Here is a 13,618-nt window from a genome sequence, read left to right as displayed (position 1 = left end):
CACCTTTCCCCATCTGGGTGAGATGTGTTTCCTCCCTTGGGATTTGCAGTTTCACATTCAGGTATCTGAATTCCACCTGGGCTTCCTTCCTTTGCCATGCAGCTCAGAATGGAAAAAGAAATCTGACAGGCAAAGAGGCTGGGTTTATTTGCTGGTATATTTATTAGTAATTAAAGGAAAGGCGATTAACAGGGATTTGAGATTTCAACAGCACACAAGCACACGTTCCCTTTTTTTCACTCATCAGTAAATAGATGTGACAGGAAAAGGCCGTTTTGGTTTGCTACAGCTGAGGTTGCACAGTTTATCTCTAAAGCCCTGAATTCCACAGCAGTTCTGATTTCTGGTGTGAAGTGCCTTTGCAGAACAGAGCACACAGGGAATGCTAAACCAGAAAACATTTTTCCACAGGAATAGCTCCCACGGAAATCCTCTGTCACGTGTACATTGTGTGTGGCTTCACTGAAACGCACGAGCTCAGGATCCTGACCCCTCCCTGAGGCGCAGGGTGAAGTTAATGCCGTTTTTAACCACATGAAACCTTCGAGTGGAGCCTCAGCCCTTCCTTTCCCATGGCTACTCCAGCAGGCTGTGCTGCGCAGCCTCGCTGTCCCGCTCGTGCTCCTGCTCGGCCAAGGGCACGATGTAGAAGTCGCTGTGGGCCAGGTGCCGGTGCAGGCTCAGGTAGCGGGAGGCGGCGGCGGTGTGCGGCAGCAGGAAGGTCTCCGTGAACTCCGCCTTGGCCAGCGGCCGCCGGCCCCGCGCCCGCCGTACGCCGTTCACAAAGGCCAGGGCAAAGCTGAAACAGTTGTGCTGCTGCTCCTCGTACCTGCGGAAACACCTCCTCAGCCATTCCCACTCACCAAAACATCTCCCAGCCATTCCCACTCACCAAAACATCTCCTCGGCCACTCCCACTCACCAAAACACCTCCTCAGCCATTTCCACTCACCAAAACACCTCCTCGGCCATTCCCACTCACCAAAACACCTCCTTAGCCATTCCCACTCACCAAACACCTCCTCGGCCATTCCCACTCACCAAAACATCTCCTCGGCCATTCCCACTCACCAAAACACCTCCTTAGCCATTCCCACTCACCAAACACCTCCTCGGCCATTCCCACTCACCAAAACATCTCCTCGGCCATTCCCACTCACCAAAACACCTCCTCAGCCATTCCCACTCACCAAAACATCTCCCAGCCATTCCCACTCACCAAAACATCTCCTCGGCCATTCCCACTCACCAAAACACCTCCTCGGCCATTCCCACTCACCAAAACATCTCCTCGGCCATTCCCACTCACCAAAACACCTCCCAGCCATTCCCACTCACCAAAACACCTCCTCGGCCACTCCCACTCACCAAAACACCTCCTCGGCCATTCCCACTCACCAAAACACCTCCTCAGCCATTCCCACTCACCAAAACATCTCCTCAGCCATTCCCACTCACCAAAACACCTCCTCAGCCATTCCCACTCACCAAAACATCTCCTCGGCCATTCCCACTCACCAAACACCTCCTCAGCCATTCCCACTCACCAAAACATCTCCTCGGCCATTCCCACTCGCCAAAACACCTCCTCGGCCATTCCCACTCACCAAACACCTGCTCAGCAGGGACATTCCCACTCATCCCCACTCCCGAGGGAGCGTTCACTCACGGAACACTCTCCAGGAACTTCCCCTGGATCCCAGTGGTTCAATATATCCATTACAAGTGGTACTTCCCAGCCTGAACTCTGAGCATAAAAATGAGAGGGCTGCAAGGCTTGACAAAAATGACTTTTTTTTATGCTTATTTGGCTTTTACCTTGTTAACTTTCGCCCTTTCTCTATTACCAACTCCTTCCTGCAGCCCCAGAGTTGTGTGGGAGCTCATTTCAAATCCTTCTATCGGTGATGTTCTCCACTACCCTTCAGTAAATGAAAAGCTCTCAAGAAAACCAGAATTAGGCTTGGCCTGAACGCAAAGGAGTTACAGGATTAGTTCAGTGCAGTTCCTGTCCACTGAAAATGTAAGCAGAGGATTTAATTAAGAGAGTTGTTTTCAGTTCAGATGTCAGTGGTGTGGTTGTGGAAAAAGGTCACTGTGTCAGGAGGAGGCAGATGGAAACCAGGGAAAGCTTGGAGAAGGGATACAGACATCTCTGACCCCCTGCCAGTGATTTTTTATGTCAAGGCAGTTTTAGTAGTACTGGGAACTGGAAAAGTGACCCAAATTCTGGTGGCTTTACCAGCTCTGTAAACATCTAAAAGTTCTGCTCTAAATCAAATTTTCCATCTCCTTTAGGGAGGTAATGTTTGATCCCTGACATTTTATAGTCAGCACCTGGAGAATTGCAGTCAAAATGCTTTTGATTTAATGGGATTTTTTTCTTTTCCATTATGGTTACATTCATTCAGTGACAGCCAGGCAGGCTGGGTGTTACAGCTGCTCTCACTGAGGGACAATCCCAGGACTGGTGTTTTCCTGGAGAGCTGGAAATCAGCCTGGTCTCCATTTCTGACCACCGACATCAAACACAACAACTGGGCGTCACTGTGCTCAGCCTTTAAATGCAAATACACCTCAAACTGCTGGAACCTAGAAAAATAATGATGGAATTGTGCCTGGACTTTTATACTCAGCAGCATGCAGGTCATGTTTCACTGAACTGGGGTTTTAATGCAGAATTCCCCGAAGCCACCTCTTGCTTTAGAGCTTTTATGTTCCAGCAGCTTTTAATTTTACCGAAAATTCAGAACATTTTGTGCAGGCAGGCCAGGCTGGGCTGCCAGGAATGTGTGTCCTGAAGGACACCAGGCTCTGACTGACCCCCAAACACAGCCCAGCTGTCCCCTACACACCTGTGAGGGAGCCAGGCCTCTTCCAAGGAGAATTCCTCCAGGAGGTTGTCCCAGTGCTGCAGGAGCTCCCACATGTCTGGCCGCACCAGGGGGATGCTGATGCTCTGCTCCCAGCCACTGGCAGCCCTGTGCACACCCTCCTGGTCATAGTGGTACACCACACCTGCAAACACAGCAGTGGGGGGCTGGGGAACACACACTGAGCCCTTGTTGGGGATTTTTTCTGACTCGACGTCCCATCAGCCGAGGAGGAAATGCAGCCCTGGCTTCCAGCAAAAACCTGGTCTCATTTTCACAGCGTGGTTTGGAAAAAAGCTTGGCTCTTTTAATAAGCAGGACCGCTTAATGACAATCAGGCTTCATTTTTAACCCCCAAAGGAGACTGGCTTTGTATTAAATAGACATCTGAAATGATGTTTTGCAGGGTGGCCCTGCTCTAGCTAGAACCCCATAGGACTTTTAATGTGGGTTTAAAAAATGTTTTTTTAATTAGGGGCGGTTTTAGACTTCACAAAAACAGTGCTAAATTCAATTAAAGTGTAATTCCTTTAAAGCCAGCCTAGACTTTCATTCCAGGGCTGGAAGGCACCTGTTTATCCCATTCAATGCCTGTTTAATCCATTCAGAGGGATGGGTTTGCTCTGGAGCTTTGCTGCAAGGTGTGAGACCATTCCCTAGGACCCCATCCCAGGATATCCCGAGCTGGAATTGCCAGGGCAGCAGGAGGGGCAGCAGGGGGGGCCCGAGGGGGCACAGCCTGGCAGGGACCCTCAGGGGTTACCCTTGGAATTGGTGATCCCGACGTGGAGGTCGCCGTGCCCGTCGTAGCCGCTGGAAGGGGAGCAGAGGGGCTGCTGAGGGACAGCCATGTGCCCACACAGCGCACCCAGAGCTCCACCGACACCTGCACGGGGTGACTGCGACCCCAGGGCAGCCGTGGGCCCTGTCCCTGCCCCTTCCCATTCCCCTTCCTTCCCCTTTCTCCCCATTTCATTTCATTTCCTTCTCCCTTCCCTTTCCCCTTCCCCCATCCTTCCCTCTCTCGTATCTTCCCATTCCCTTTCCTTCCCCCTTCCTTCCCCTTTTCCCTTCACTTTACCCGCCCTCTCCCTCCCCATCTCAGTGCCCGCCCCTTTCCCAGCCCATTTCCCTCCCCTTTCCCCTCCCACTCTCATTACCCATTCCTATTACCGCCCTTTTGTCCCGCCCCTTTGCCCCGCCCCCTTTGCCCCCCTTTTCCCCGCCCCTTTTCCCTTTTGCCCCGCCCCCGTCCCCGCGCGCCCCCCGGCGGTTACTGCAGGAAGGTCCCGTGGCTGGGCCTGATGAGGAAGGCGCGGGGCTGGCCGTGGCCGTGCCGGAAGGGGCAGTGCAGGCGGACAGGCGCGGCGGTCAGCCCGGCCCCCCGCAGGTCCCCTCCGCAGGCGGGGCAGCGCGGCGGCGCGCGCCGGCAGTACACCAGCGCGCGGCAGTGGCGCACGCGCAGCACCGCCATCGCCCCGGCGCCGCGGGCAAAAGAGTCCGGCTGGAAACGCGGCAAGGGGCGGGGCCGCGGTGGCGCCCACGCCCCCTCCCGCCCCGCGGAACCTCCGTGCGCGGCGCGAGGAGCCGGCCGGGCGCGGCGGCGCGGCGGCACGATGAGCACCAAGCAGGTGACGTGCAGGTGAGCGCGGCCCGGCCGGGCCCGGAGCCCCCGCGGCCCCCGGACAGCCCCGAGCCCCGGGCCGCGCCCTCACCGCCCCCCCGGACACCCCTGAGCCCGGGGCCGCGCCCTCGCCGTCCCCTCGTTCCGCCCTCACGGCCCCCGCGCTCCGTGCGGGGCCGGCCGCCCCCCGAGCCCCCCTTGTCCCGCCCCCTGCGCCGGCCCCGGCCCCGCGCTCTGCCCCGGAGGCTGCTCGGGGTCCCGGCCCCGCGGGGTGCCCGGGAAACCAGCGCGGTCAGCAGGGAAAGGCTCCTCCGGGTCTCCTCGGGGAAGTTTTGTTCACTGAAGGCGCTGGGGTAACGGCAGGGCTCCCGGGGAGCCGCGGAGTCCCATCCCTGGCGGTGGCCATGCAGCGCTCCGGGCTGGGCGGGCTTTGCCAACCTCGGGGATTCTGTGAGACCAAAACAAAGCAAAGCGTTCCTCCGCCGGCAGCGCCGCTCTGACCTCACCTCTCCACAGGTACTACCTGCAGGGCGTGTGTCGGGAGGGAAGCAAGTGCCTGTTCTCCCACGATTTGGCCACCAGCAAATCCTCCACCGTGTGCAAGTACTACCAGAAGGGGCAGTGTGCCTACGGCGCCCGCTGCAGGTACCGCGGCCCCGCTCCTGGGCACGCCCAGGGCTCCTGTCCTGTCAGCCGCACCCCGGGGCGGTCACAGAGCCGGCACCGAGCACCGGGGGAACGGGGTAATCTATTAAATGCGAGTTTTGCCGGAGCCTAGAGCAGCTTTTGCCTCCAGTGGTGGTGTTTTGCTCTGGCTCAAGTTTCAGGGCTTGTTTTGCTCTGTAGAAATGGAGCCTTGGGTTTTCCATGCAGTTCTCCACGTGTTTTCTGTGCAGTTCTTGCAGTCGGAGCTGCAGAGGCTCGTGGAGAGGCTGGAAGCTCCTGGTGCAGCTGCCAGCCTCCCTCCTGCTCATCCCATTCACACTTTCGGGGACTTTCAGGGCCCTTCTCGTGACCCCTGGTTGGTGGGAATGCTGAGCAGCTCCACAGCTTTCCCTGGAGTCTCCAGGTTAAAAAACCCAGAGGAATGCTCTAGGGAATGCTGGGCGTTGATCCGTCAGGGATGTGCCACAGGGCAGCCCCTGGATCCTTCCTGGAGGAATTCCCCGCTGCCTGAGGAGCCTGGAGCTGCCCCCAGAGCTCCCTTCCCTCCCTCGTCGTGTGCCAGGCCGGGCTCAGGGGCTGGACATCCGTCATTCCATCGGCTGCAGTTGGTGCTGTGGGATGGGCTGGGCTCAGGGATGGCTGCAGGATCTGGGTGTGTTCCTCCACCTGCTGGGCTGGGATTTGGGCACTCGGTGCGCACGTGTCCAGGTGCGGAAACAGACGGGGAACACTTCACGGAATGCTCTGTGAAAATATTGTAGGGTCTGGGTGCGTCCTTGGAGCCCCTTTGGAGCCCCTTTGCTCCCCTGTGCTCCTGCTCTGCTGCTGGAGTGTCCCCTAATTTTACTGGAGTATTTCCTCAGTTTCCCTGGAGTGTGTCCCCGGTCCCCCGGGATGTTTGGGATGCTTTCCCTCCCCTGAGCCCTGTCGGGCTGGGTGTCGGGGAGGCCGGCCGCGATCCCGGATTTCCTGCCGCAGGTATGACCACGTGAGGCTCCCTCCGGCGGGCGGAGCCGCGGCCCCGCCGCCCCCCGCGGCCCCGGGCAGCCCCCGGCCGGGCCCCGAGCACGGCCCCGCCGCCCCCCGCAGCAGGAGGGAGAAGAGGACGCTGGTGCTCCGGGACAGGAGTGAGTGGGAGGCTGCTGTGGCCGGCCCTGGGGCTGTGGGGAGCGAGGGAGGGAGGGAGGTTGTGTCCGCTGTGATTATCGGAGTGTCAAGGGCAAAGCTCCCTCCTGCAGACTCTGCCTGGCATCCTTTTCCGCGGCTCTGAGGAGCGATTGCTTCCGCCCTGCTCCCGGAGGGGTGAGAGGGGAGTGTTCTGTCACCCTGGCGGGAGGATGGAGTGGGGCCATGTCAGACCATCAGCAACAGGACAGGAGGAGCTTCACATGCCCAGGGAGGGTCAGGCTGGACATCAGGAAGAATTATTTCATGGAAAGGGTGGTCAGGCACTGGAAGGGAGTCCTCATCCCCTGAGGTGTCCAAGGAACAGCTGGATGTGGGTGACAAAGTGGGGGTTGGTCAAACTTGATGATTTTGGGTGTCTTTTCCACCCTGAACGATTCTGTGATTTATTTAGTCTATTTGCCACCAGAAAACACCTGAATAAACCCTGCAGTTGAACTCTTCAGTAGGCAGCTCAGGAAAATCCCTAGAAAGGGCTTAGAGATGGGAAGAAAACTTGAAGTTTGGGGAGGAAGGAGCTGTTGGGTGTGGATGGCAGCGCCCTGTGCTCGTCCCCGCAGATCTGTGCGGCGCCAGCGAGGAGCAGCAGCGGCCCAGCGCCCCCAGCGCCCCCGGGGCTGTGCCGTGCTGCAGTGACCCCGGGGACAGCCAGGAGGGCAAGCCCCACTCCTACCTGGAGGCCATCTGCAGCGGGCTGGAGGAGCCTGGCCCCGGGGGCTGCCCTGGGGGCCCCGGGGAGCAGCTGTGTCCCTACGCCGCCGCCGGCACCTGCCACTTCGGGGAGCGCTGCCTGTACCTGCACGGGGAGCTCTGCGAGATCTGCGGCCTCCAGGTGCTGCACCCCTTCGACCAGGAGCAGAGGAAGGCCCACGAGATGGTAAAGGGGGAGCTGGGGGAGCCGCTGTGCTCTGGAGATGGGCTTTGTACAAGAGCTTCCTCCAAGGAGCTGCTGTCGTGTTGCTGTGTCAAGAGAACGGTGCTAGGAGCAGTCAGCTCAGGCCTCTGGAGCTGAATTGGCCGTGATGCTGCAGGGAGCAGCGGCTGGCTTTTCCCATTCTGTCCCCATCAGACTGGCCTGCTGCCTTCTCCCACAGCGCCCTCAAAGTCTCCCAGGGGAGTGTCTTCGGGAGATCTCTGACTGAGTCACCAGCTGACCTTGCAGTGCTGCGCGAGTGGGGATGGATGGTGGATTGTCACTGCTGGGATGAGAAGCTGTGGAGGAAAGCCTGAAATAAGAGACTAATTCCTTAACTGGCTAAAAATTAGCCTCTGGTGAATGAACGTGGCCTTAATCACAACCAGAGGAACACCTTGAGTGTGGCACCTATTCAGTGAGGTGTTTTTTGGAGATGTTTGAAGCATCAAATAATTCAATACCTGTTCTCAGATGCAGAAAGGGGTGAATGAAGCCCCCTGGCATCTTTATTTCTGACAACTGAGAGAACACTGAAGGCTGAAATAACATGCTTGAATTTAATGTTCTTTAAATTAAACTCCGACAGTGGCAGGTGGGAATGATGCCCTTAGTGTTCCATGTTTTCCCTGCAGTAGATCCTTTCCAGAGGGAATTTGCTGTGACAGGCTGGCACTGACAGTGACTCTCTGCCCTGACAGATGTGCATGGCAACGTTTGAGCACGACATGGAGAGGGCCTTTGCCATCCAGGCCAGCCAGGACAAGGTGTGCAGCATCTGCATGGAGGTGGTGTATGAGAAACCCTCAGCCTCGGAGAGGAGGTTTGGGATCCTGTCCAACTGCAACCACACCTACTGCCTGTCCTGCATCCGCCAGTGGAGATGCGCCAAGCAGTTTGAGAACCCCATCATCAAGTGAGTTCTGGCTCCTGCCGCGGCCTGGGCCTGCTCACAGGGCAGCTGCAGGTGTTAACAGAGCTCAGCAAAGCTGCTCCAGGTGCTGGCCAGGCCCAGGGCTGGGCTGAGAGCTGCCTGCACAAGCTGCAGGATGCACTGGGTGTCCTCTGGTAGCGTTTCCCTGAATTCCATGGCCCTACCATGGTGGGAAGTTTGGCCATGGAATTCCAGAGGGGCAGCTCAGCCCTCTCTGATTGTGTGGTCAGTGGGCAGAGTGGACTCTGGAACACTTGGGACCTTGCAAAGCTCTGCCCCTTGCGTTGACCCGTGTGCAAAACCAAGAACTCCACTTTGTCCTATGTTTCTGCTTAATGGTGGTTTTTTTTCCCTAAATTAGAGCTTGCTCCAGGTAAATGCCCCACTAACTACTCTTTCATCTGTCTCAGTAAATGCTTTTATCTTCTAGCTCTACAAAAAATGTGTTCCAGACATGTTCCCCCTCAGATGAGAGAATTTAAAACATCCAATTAGGGAGGTTTCCTTCTTTAAGCGTCTCTCAAGTTACAAACATGCTGAAGAGAAGGTGGGAAATATTTTCAGTCTTTCACCAAAAGAGACTTTCCTGCACAACTTTTACTCCAAATTCCATTGAAGTGACCATCAGCTCCTTGCATGTCAGAAGGTTGAGACACCTTAGTTTGTGGTTTTGGCTTCCTGCTGCACTCACAGAACACGTTTTGTTAGTGCACATTGAGGAAATCAATCCCTGTTGCTTTTGCCCAAGTCCAGAAACAAACACAAGCCCTGGGTGCCCTGGATTGGGTTATTCCAAGTGGAATGCGCACAGTGTGCTGCCTGAGGTGACAGAGATCCCCTTTCCCTGGGGAGGATCCTCACCTGTGGCAGGTTTGGGGAGGTACAGAGCCCCTCTCGTGTCTCGCCGCTGCAGGTCCTGCCCCGAGTGCCGGGTGATCTCCGAGTTTGTCATCCCCAGTGTGTACTGGGTAGAAGAGCAGGAGAAGAAGAATGAGCTGATTGAAGCATTCAAGCAGGGCGTGGGGTAAGTTCAGCAACCACCCACACCCCTCACGTTGTTCTTTAGCTGCTCTAAGGCTCAGTCAATTGCTGAGCCTTTATTTTTAAACTTAACGTAATTCCAGACCACTCTGCAGAGAGCTCCTCAGCTCTTGGTCACACTTCCACTTCACTCTGTGGCTGTGGAATTGTAGTTCAGAAATTCAGCCTCCTTTCTGTGCTCAGAAATGTTGAAGCTATTTCAGCTCACTTGCCAAAACTGGCTTCGTGTGGCTTCTGTGGATCCCTCAGCCTTGGTGGCTGAGGAGAGCGAACAGGGAAGGAAAATGGAACAGTGGGATAAAAATTCACAGAGCTTTTGTAACATCTGCTGGAAATGGCAAATGCTCCAGGACTGCCTTCCCTGTGTTGTCCAGTAGCAGTCTGGCTGGAATGTGTGAGGCCTGTGCTTTCCAGAGCAGTGAGAAACTGACACTTCCCTCCTGCTCCCTCTGTGCAGGCTAAGCAGGCACAGCTGGGGCTGCAGTTTCCTCTTCAGCTGTTTTTCATTGTAGAACAATTTAATTGTGGAACAACCCACCAACAGCCCCAGGTCCTGGGTAAGGACCCACCCTGGAACTGCTGTGCAGCCAGGACAGTGTGGGTGATCAGCAGAGCTGAGGGAAACTTAAATTAACAAAGTATTGGCACAGAGCTGGCAAAGGAGATGAGGAGAGAAATTGGGTCAGAAAAGTACAGTGGTAGGAAATGCAGGAGAAAACACAGGCTCGGAACATAGTAATTGCTTGGCTCATGGTAACGTTCTTTGAACGTCCTTCCCTTTCCACATCTTAAGGCAGTTCCATTCTATTTGATTTTTGATGCTGGGGGTTTTTATCTGGTTTTGTTCACTTTAATGATCTTTGCCCTCTATTTCACTGCTCTCAGCTGGGGAATGGGAGGCCAAAGCTCTGGCTGCGTTAGCAGAGCATCACTGAGGCTGTGGGGACTGAACTGCATCTCCTTCCCTTCCAGCTTGAAGGCAATTAACTCTCTCTTCTCATTAACTCAGGAAGAAGCCCTGCAAGTACTTTGAGCAAGGGAAGGGAACGTGTCCCTTTGGAGGGAAGTGTCTTTACCTCCACGCGTATCCCGACGGGACCCGGGCGGAGCCCGAGAAGCCGCGGAAGCAGCTCAGCTCCGAGGGCACAGTGCGGGTAAGGAGGGCCCTGCTGTCACCACACCTCCCTGCAGGGTCACCTCTGCTGCTGGCATGGCTCCTGCCACGCAGGACAAGTGAGAAAAGCACCTCCCAGGGCTCCTTGGGCAAAGGTTTGTCGTGGCACAGAGACAGAGGGCACCTCTCATTTTTTCTCATTTAATTAAAAAATACCATTTCTTCGTTTTTTCAACCAGTCCAAACCTTTCCTCACAAGAATTCTGCCCTTAAAGTTTTCACCCACAGTACCCAAAGCTCCTCTCCTGTGCTGGCCCTGAGGGCAGCTGGAAAGGGTAAAACCTCGGAATGCGGTGGTGGCTGTGCCCCCTCACAGCCTGCTTGGGACAGGAGAGCCTGGCTGTCACCCTGAGCTCAAACCCAGCTTTGGCATCTTTCTGACTGTTTTTTCATGAGGAAATGCCTGCCCAGGCCAGCGTGGTGCCGCCTGGGGGGCGCTCAGAGCTTTTTCTCTCTTGCAGTTCTTCAACTCGGTGCGCCTGTGGGACTTTATCGAGGACAGGGAGAGCCGGAGCGCGCCGGGCGCCGACAGCGAGGTGACGGAGCTGGGGGAGCTGTTCATGCACCTCTCGGGGGCTGAGGAGGATCCCAGTGCTGCCCAGTGAGCTCACACAGCCCCCGAGGCCTGCAGGGTCAGCAGCCATGCTCTCGCTCTCTCCAGCACACCTAGAACAAAGCCTGCCCTCCTGGTTACTTGTGCAGTCCTGGTAACATTTTTGGATGGTTTTTATACGGCAACAACAACAACAGGATGACTAAAATATATTTTAAAAAAAATTAATTGGCTGCATGGAAAAAAAATCCCTTAATCCCAGGAGGGTTTTCTCCCTCTCTGGCCTTAACATATGCTGTCTTGTGAGCTGAGTGGTAGTGTAAATACCGGTCCAGTGAAAGCTTAAGCTGGTAAAAACTGTTGCTAAATAGAGTTTGGGTGCTTTTGGGTTTTTTTCTCCACTAAATCAGCTAAATGTGTAACTACAAAAGCCACTGGGAATAATGGTCAGTGGAGGGTTTTCTCCTTAAAAAGGAGCTGGTACATTATACCTCAAATAGCAGCTGGAGTTGAGAGTTTGGTGGATTCTCTGGGTGTGGGGACAGGGCTGGGCAGGGCCTGGCTCTCCAGGTTCCCAGCCCTGTTCTACACCAGTTCCAGTGCTCCTGCTGGAAAGCAAATGCAGCTGCACTGATTCCTGAACTCCCTGCACAAACTGGAGCTTGGCAGCTGCAGCAGCAGTGAGGTGCTGTCATCCAGGAATGGCTCTGCAGCAGCTCAGTGCCTCCGTTCCCCTTCTCCCCAGGAGGGCTGAGGGATCAATGCACATCTCTGCTGAGTTAACAGAATTGTTACTGAATTCTGCCTTGGGTAAAAATGGGATTTCTGTTGGTGTGGCAAAGGCAGTTTGATTGTGAAATCTGGTACCAGACTTATTCAGAATTAATTCTGCCAAGTCCTTTGTATTAACTCTGCAGTTAAACCAAGAATTCAGCGTGCACTCGGGTGCTGCTGAGCAACAGCATGGACAGCCCTGAGCATGAGCTGTCACTGACTCAGGTCCTTGTAAATCACTGGGGGTTGGAGTGACACACTGAGCAGTGTCTGTAAATACAAACAGAGATGTGGGGTTTATTTTAGAACAGTTTGGTTGCAATGGAAGGCAGGTGTGTAACTGGTTATTATCTAAAGCAATATCAAAGCATAAAAACAATACTTTGAACTGTGTAAGAAAGCGAGCAAGGCTAAGAGCAGAAAGGTTTGTAATCACCACCCATGGGGCAGAGATGGTCAGTCTTGCTCTACCAGGGAAGGAAAATGATGAAGCAAAAGGTGTTCAGAGCCCTGGGCAGGACAGTGCTGGCAGCACCACCCTGGGCTGTGACACCAGCTCTGGGTCCCTGCTGGGTGGGAGCAGCAGGAACCTTCCTCTGGGATTCAAACACCTGGAACTGTCACCAGAGCAGTGATTGCAGGATTATCCACCCAGCTGCTGTTGGCATTTCTGGGTCAGGAGCTCCTCCTCTCTGTCCCTGCCAGCTGTGCCCTCTCTTCTGACCTGGAAATTCAACTTTCCCATCATTATTCCCCCCCAAAGCTAATTTTTAGCAGTGCTCACTGCACAGTCAGGTCTGGCCTGGGCAGTGTCTGCAACAATTCCCAGTTTCTTGGTAAACCTGGCCCAGCAAAGGTCGTAAGTCCAATCAGTGTAATTGCTCAGCACTAATTACAAAGGGGAAAGCAAATCGTCCCTAAGAGAGATGTCACACACTAAGGTGAATGTTCCAAGGGCACCCAAAGATCTTTTCTACCCCAGAATAGTTCCCCTGCCCTCACCCTCCCACTGAAGCTCATTTCCATCTGCTCCTGCACATAAAATTTGGGGTTTTTTCCAGAAAGAAAGAATGGCAGGAATGCACCTCTAAAAAAGAAAATCAATGGAGAGGATGTTCTTTACCTGAAACATGACATTCCTGATTTACTTTGCCCCAAGAAGTCATGAGGAATAGTCTGAAATTAAAAAGATAACTTGTTTTTCAAAGCGACCCAGGGACTTAGCATGTCTGAGTTTCTAAGTTCTTCACTCAGCACCTTTCATTTAACTGGACATCAAGTGCTGGTTAAAACAAACCTACTTACCAAAATTTTTTCAATAGACACATGATCTGGTTTAAAACTCATGGATAATGGTTTCTTTTGGGAAATCAGAGTTAAAGCAGCTTACCTCTTCTGGGGTTTTTTTTTCTTCCATGTTTTAAGCTTATTATGATGAAGTGAAAATTAGAGATAAATAATGTTTAGAGAGAGTTGCAGCCCAAATACCAATAGTAATATTAAAAATCATGCAGAACTATATGGAGCAGTCTCCATAGATTTATCTACCTATTCCTTTCCTCCGTGGAGTTCAGCCAATACAAAAACCTCACCTGCACCTCACTAAACAAGAGAAAAAAGAGAAGTGGTGCAGGGAAAGAGCCTGAGAGCACATCAGGGTGGGTGTCCAAAGCAGCTGCTGCTGAAAGATCATTGCAGCAGAGAAAACCTGTCTTGTCACATGTGACTGAAATGTAGAGGTTGTTCTGTCAAGTGTGTTTTTACTTGCACTGCTGTTATTTATCAGTGACTTTTTAAACATGATTCAGAATGTCATTCCTTGAGTTTTCCAAATGCAGATGTCCCACTCAGAACTGTGGATGGCTACATTAAAATGATGAC

At 54.1% G+C, this 13,618-nt stretch overlaps 2 protein-coding genes across 4 annotated transcripts; one reads left to right on the top strand and one right to left on the bottom strand.

The window, feature by feature from the left end:
- Positions 1-120: 120 nt before the first annotated feature.
- Positions 121-4,360, bottom strand: MKRN2OS (MKRN2 opposite strand). Of its 3 annotated transcripts, XR_010722915.1 has the most exons (5): positions 4,151-4,360; positions 3,637-3,686; positions 2,856-3,018; positions 1,109-2,592; positions 745-990 (listed from the first exon to the last, which is right to left on the bottom strand). XR_010722915.1 is itself a non-coding variant. In XM_066195472.1 (4 exons), the coding sequence occupies exons 1-4, from the start codon at positions 4,345-4,347 to the stop codon at positions 577-579; spliced, it is 663 nt and encodes a 220-aa protein (XP_066051569.1). In that variant the 5' UTR covers positions 4,348-4,360; the 3' UTR covers positions 121-576. The 3 variants fall into 3 exon arrangements, 2 of the variants coding, with proteins under 2 accessions (XP_066051569.1, XP_066051570.1); XM_066195472.1 differs by lacking the exon at positions 1,109-2,592 and having other exon boundaries at positions 121-829; XM_066195473.1 differs by having other exon boundaries at positions 745-2,592.
- Positions 4,361-4,433: 73 nt separating this feature from the next.
- On the top strand, positions 4,434-12,902 carry MKRN2 (makorin ring finger protein 2). Its single transcript, XM_066195471.1, has 8 exons — positions 4,434-4,515; positions 5,014-5,142; positions 6,142-6,290; positions 6,909-7,225; positions 7,963-8,177; positions 9,109-9,219; positions 10,246-10,390; positions 10,872-12,902. The coding sequence occupies exons 1-8, from the start codon at positions 4,490-4,492 to the stop codon at positions 11,013-11,015; spliced, it is 1,236 nt and encodes a 411-aa protein (XP_066051568.1). The 5' UTR covers positions 4,434-4,489; the 3' UTR covers positions 11,016-12,902.
- Positions 12,903-13,618: the final 716 nt, after the last annotated feature.

The sequence above is a fragment of the Chamaea fasciata genome, unplaced genomic scaffold (assembly GCF_029207755.1).
Source record: "Chamaea fasciata isolate MVZ Bird 193981 ecotype frontalis unplaced genomic scaffold, bChaFas1.0.hap1 SCAF_13, whole genome shotgun sequence".
In the NCBI taxonomy this organism is placed as follows: Eukaryota; Metazoa; Chordata; class Aves; order Passeriformes; family Sylviidae; genus Chamaea; species Chamaea fasciata.
This window is presented reverse-complemented; position numbering and strand designations above follow the sequence as displayed.